The 5,665-nt window shown below is 32.6% G+C and overlaps 1 protein-coding gene across 1 annotated transcript; it reads left to right on the top strand.

Annotated features, from left to right (window-relative positions):
* The first annotated feature begins 1,339 nt into the window (after positions 1-1,339).
* Positions 1,340-2,356, top strand: LOC110093814 (uncharacterized mitochondrial protein AtMg00810-like). The gene has a single exon (XM_020818814.2). It carries the CDS (start codon positions 1,340-1,342, stop codon positions 2,354-2,356), a length of 1,017 nt encoding a protein of 338 aa, XP_020674473.2.
* The last annotated feature ends 3,309 nt before the right edge of the window (positions 2,357-5,665 follow it).

Below are 5,665 nucleotides of genomic sequence, written 5' to 3'. Positions count from 1 at the left end.
AAGTAAAGGGATAGCTCATCAATACACTTGTCCTCACTCTCCTTCATAAAATGGAATTGCCGAGAGAAAACATAGGCATTTATTGGAAACAATTCGAGCACTTCTCATTGAAGCAGCGATTCCTCCACATTTATGGGTTGATACATTATTAACTGCCAATTACCTTATCAATAGATTGCCATCTCCAAATACATCAAATAAATTTCCATATGAAATTCTATATGGCAATGCACCTGCTTATGGGCACTTGAAAGTTTTCGGAAGTCTCTGTTATCCATGGCTTAAGCCATATGCTCACAATAAACTTTCTCCTTTATCTTAACCGTGTGTTTTCATTGGATATGCAACTTCTCAAAAAAGGTTACAGGTGTTATGATCCTAACACCAACAAAATATACACATCTCGGCACGTTATTTTTAATGAAGTTGTGCTGCCGTTCAAACATAAATTGAAGTCTGAAGGAAACAAACAAACTCAAACAATGGATATACCACCACTGTTGCTGGTTCATACAGTAAATCTGCCTAAGCAAATCAAAGCAGTACAAAACCTCAATTCAGAAATGAGAACAACATATTATCTGGATTATCTCCACATGACTGTTCAAACCAATTAAATACTCAGTCTTATTTTACTGAGCCAGAAAATTATATTGATAATTCAGGAAATCAGATATCAGCAAGCAATTCTGCTGAAACTACTACAGCAAACAACAAGATAAGTCAAAAACATGAATCTATTCATCCTATGATCACCAGGTTCAAAAGTGGTTATACCAAACCCAAAAAAATATTGGATCTAGCTCACATTATACATGAAGCAGAGCCAATGAATTTTCATCAAGAAGTCAAGGTAGAACATTGGAGACAAGCAATGTTAAAGGAATTTCAAGCACTTCAATCACAAGGTACATGGGAATTAGTTCAACCCTCACAAAATATGAACATTCTAGATTGCAAATGGATGTACCGAACCAAAATGAAATCATATGGTACTATAGCCAGATATAAAGCTAGATTGGTAGTTAAAGGATTTCACCAAGAATATGGCCTGGACTATACAGAAACGTTTAGTCCAATAGCTAAAATCACCACTATTCGAGTATTCATACTCATAGCACTAAATTGCAATTGGAACATTCATCAACTTGATGTTTCAAATGCATTTTTACATGGCAAGTTATCCGAGAATGTGTACAAGAAACAACCAATGGGATTTCAAGATTCGGTTCATCCCAATCAAGTGTGCAAACTTAAAAAGGCTTTGTATGGGCTTAAACAATCTCCAAGAGAATGGTATTCAATGTTATCAACTCATATATAAGAATTTGGATTCACAATGAGTGCAGCTGATCCATCATTGTTTACATATCACAAAGACAAAATCAGGTTATACATGGTGATCTACGTAGATGACATTCTATTAACAGGGAACTCCAAAGCAGAGATTGCAAGGCTATTGGAAAATTTACATCACAGATTTGAATTGAGAGACCTAGGGTCATTAAATCATTTTCTCAGAATACAAGCAACAAACACAAAGCATGGAATTTTACTGCATCTAAAACAATATGCTCAACAGATATTGCTTCGTGCAGGAATGCAAGAGACAAAACCTGTTACAACACCAGTATCAACCAAAGTTACTCTCAATACTCACTCTCAGGAACCGTATACCAATACTCAGTTGTACAGACAGCTGATCGGAGCTCTACAGTACCTGACATTAACAAGACTGGATATACAATTTGCACGAAATCAATTATCCCAATTCATGCATAATCCACTCAATGTTCATTTTGAAACATTGAAAAGACTATTACGGTATATCAAAGGCACAATAGATAAAGGTATTTCTCTATATCGAGACTCACTCATTTTAAGTGGATATGTTGATTCTGATTGGGCCACAAATTCACATGATAGAAAGTCTATCACTGGTTATTGTTACTTCATGGGTAAATCAATCATCTCTTGGCAAGTTAAAAAGCAAACAAGTGTAGCTAGATCATCCACCGAAGCAGAATACCGTGCATTAGCAACAGCAGCAACTAAAATGATTTGGTTAAGAAGATTACTTGAAGACTTTCATATTCCACAAAAAGAACCTACATTAGTCTATTGTGATAATACGTCTACTATTGCCTTAGCCAATAACCCTGTATTTCATGCTCGGACGAAACATATAGACGTGGATTCTCATTTCTTTCGTGACTGTATTCAGAACAATAAGCTCACAGTTCATCATATGTGTACAAACGATCAGATTGCTGACATATTCACAAAACCATTATCTATACTACGGTTTAGAACTTTGGCAAGCAAACTGATCATTGACATTCCAAGCTCAGTTTGAGGGAGGGTGTTAAGTACTTGTACACGTGTCATATAATCACTTGATTGTAATTACATAGTATGTTTGTTACATGAGTCTAGTTCTCATGATTGTAACTAAACTTCATTCTTGAAATCTATAAATAAGCTACCTAGTCCAAGATGGAGGGTAAGCTTTTCCCGCCCATTGTTCTCTCGTGTTTTCATTCCCTGTTCTTGAAACTTGATTTCACTTTGTTATCACGGCGTGCGGCATGTGCTTGTGCTGGCATCCCATACTTGTTCATTCGCGGATTTACATTTTCTCCATTCCTTCTTCGATCCGGGGACTCGCAGCTCCGTCGTTGGGCTAATTTTAGTTTTTGGCTTCCTGCAGGCGGCAGACCGTAGCTGAAGTCCCAATTCCATATTCATGAAGGTAAGCGCCTCTAAAAAAACTCTTAAGATTTGGTTTTATTTTGTTCTATTTGGTTGGTTGGTTGAAGTAATTAGTTTTATTTTGGATATTTTTTTGATGTTTTTTAGTTTAGAAGATTATTTCTCTAGCCTTTAATTTGTTATGTTGGTTAAAAAAAGAAAATTATTTGCTGCCAAATGTTCATGAATGCGTTCATTTACAATTTCTACTATTAGCCTTTTGTTTAGATTTATAAAAAAACTTTATTCTGCTATTAGCCTTTTGTTTAGGTTTAGAAAACAAAATTCATTTCTGCAATTAGCCTTTTATTTTATGTTTACAATTTATATTTCCATATTTTAAGATTTTTTTATTAAAAATAATTTATATTATATGAGTTCTTATTATTTTAGGTATTTGATTTTGCACAAAGATTATGGAAAAGTATTTTAAGAAGTCCACACAATCTTATGTATCAACACCAATTAAGCATTCAAAAAAAGATGATAATGAAAAAATAAAAAAAGAAATCAAACATTTGGTGAATCATCAGACAACGGGGTAACAGATCTATATTTAGTGTATACCTATTTCTGAATTTAGTGTTAATATTTGTGATCAAATTCAATGATCATATTTGCAAAAAAGGTCATGTCAGCCTCGCAATCATGAATTCACTAAAAGTAAGTTTGGTAACAAAGATAGACGTTTCAATCCAAGGTGGTTTGATAGATGCTCATGTTGGTTAGAGTATAGTATTCAAAAAGATAAAGCATATTATTTATTTTGCTATCTTTTTGGAGTAGAAGGAAGAGAAAAATAAGATGATGAAGCATTTCACAGAAATGGATTCTCGAATTGGAAAAAATCTTATAGATTTGATCTTCATATAGGAGGACTTAGTAGTGCTCATAATAATGCAATGCAAAATTGTGAAGATTTAATGAGACAAGATCAACATATAAACTTTGCCTTCCAGATGCAGTCTGATTGAGTTACAAATGCATGCATATCATGTCCGCCTTCATTCTTTTGTTGATTGTGTGAAATTCCTTCTAAACAAGGATTAGCATTTCGAGGGCATAATGAGAGTTTGGACTCAAAAAATCAAGGAAACTTTCTTGAGCTACTGCAATTTTTAACAAAGCAAAATGAAGATATACATAATGTTGTACTGAAGAATGCTCCTGAGAATTTGAAATTAACTGCCCTTGAAATTCAGAAAGATATTTGTAGATCCATCTCTAGCTAGTGCAATTACATATTACATAAAACAAGAGGTTGGTGATAGTTTCTTCTCTATTATTATTGATGAAGCTCGTAACATTTCAGGTAAAAAACAAATGATAATTGTTATATGATATGTGAATGAGTAAGGTTAAATTATTGAATGCTTTTTTAGTATTGTACATGTTCACGAAACATTAGCTAGATTTTTGAAAGGAGTTGAACAAGTCCTCTCAAATTATTTTTTGTCTCACACAAAAATTCGTGGTCAAGGTTATGATGGAGCTAGCAATATGAGAGGAGAATTTAATGGCCTTAAAGTACTTTTTCTAAATGAGAATAAATATGCATATTGCAAATGTACTTTAAGGCCATTAAATTTAATGGCCTTAAAGTACTTTTTCTAAATGAGAATAAATATGCATATTATACCATTGGCCTTAGAAGAATTTGCAAAAAATCATGTTCAGATTTCACTGTTGTTTACTATAATTTTAAACGTAATGAATATTATTGGTGTTTCATGCAAATGTCGTGATCAACTTAGAGAAAAATAATGCGAGATGATGTCAAGTGCATTACATAATGGTGAGGTGAATACTGGACGAGGATTAAATGAAGAAATACCGTTAAGGCGTGTTGAAGAAACAAGATGGGGTTCACATTATGAGTCACTAATTAGATTGATTACAATATTTTTGTAAGTTATAAATGTGCTCGAAATAGTTTTGGATGATGGCATGAGCTCTGAACAAAGAGGAGAGGCATTTGCATTATTAGATTCATTGCAATCTTTTGACTTCTCTTTTTGTCTGCACTTAATGAAAGACATACTTGAAATCACTGATGAACTATTAGAAGCTTTGCAAAGAAAAGATTAGGATATCATGAATGTCATGTCTTTAGTTCAAATATCAAACATTAGATTACAAGATATGAGAGATAATAAGTGGGATGCCTTCATTAAAAAGGTAAATTCATTTTGAGTTGAACAAAAAAATTTTATTTCAAAGCTAAATGATAAATGGGTTGCTCGTGGACGACCACGATGTGGACTTCAAGAAATGAAAATTTTATAATATTATCGAGTTGATATATTTTTCATAGTACTTGATATGCACCTTCAATAGTTGAATAATCAATTCACAGAGGCTAGTACTGAATTACTTTTGTGTATTGCTTGTTTGAATCCATCAAATTTATTTCATGCATTCAACAAAGATAAGTTCATTAGAATTGCAAACTTATATCCAACTGATTTCACACCTTTAGATTTGATGATTCTTTATAATATGTTGAAAACTTATATTATGGATATGCAGTTTAATATTCAATTCAAATTGTTAAAGAAAATAGGAAGTCTTCCTAAAACAATGGTTCAGAACATGAAGGAAATATAATATCCCATTATTTTTAGGTTACTGAAGCTGGCATTAGTACTATCGGTTGCAACAATAGGAGTTGAAAGAGCATTTTATGCAATGTCTATCATAAAAAATTGATTACGCAATCGAATTGGAGACCAGTGGATGAATGATACTTTAATTGCTTATATTGAAAAAATATATATATTGTATTGACAATGATGTTATTATTCAATTTTTTCAAAATATGAAGAATAGACGCTTCAAATTGTAAGTGGACTTCATCTTATATTTAGGGTTTTTTTATATAAAAATTTTTAAAACTGTCAATGTCAGACCCAAG

This window comes from Dendrobium catenatum, unplaced genomic scaffold (genome assembly GCF_001605985.2).
Source record: "Dendrobium catenatum unplaced genomic scaffold, ASM160598v2 fragScaff_scaffold_231, whole genome shotgun sequence".
In the NCBI taxonomy this organism is placed as follows: domain Eukaryota; kingdom Viridiplantae; phylum Streptophyta; class Magnoliopsida; order Asparagales; family Orchidaceae; genus Dendrobium; species Dendrobium catenatum.
This window is presented reverse-complemented; position numbering and strand designations above follow the sequence as displayed.

Excerpts from the sequence above, each read along its gene's own strand:
- LOC110093814 (XM_020818814.2), top strand. The coding sequence starts at position 1,340 with ATGAGTGCAGCTGATCCATCATTGTTTACATATCACAAAGACAAAATC.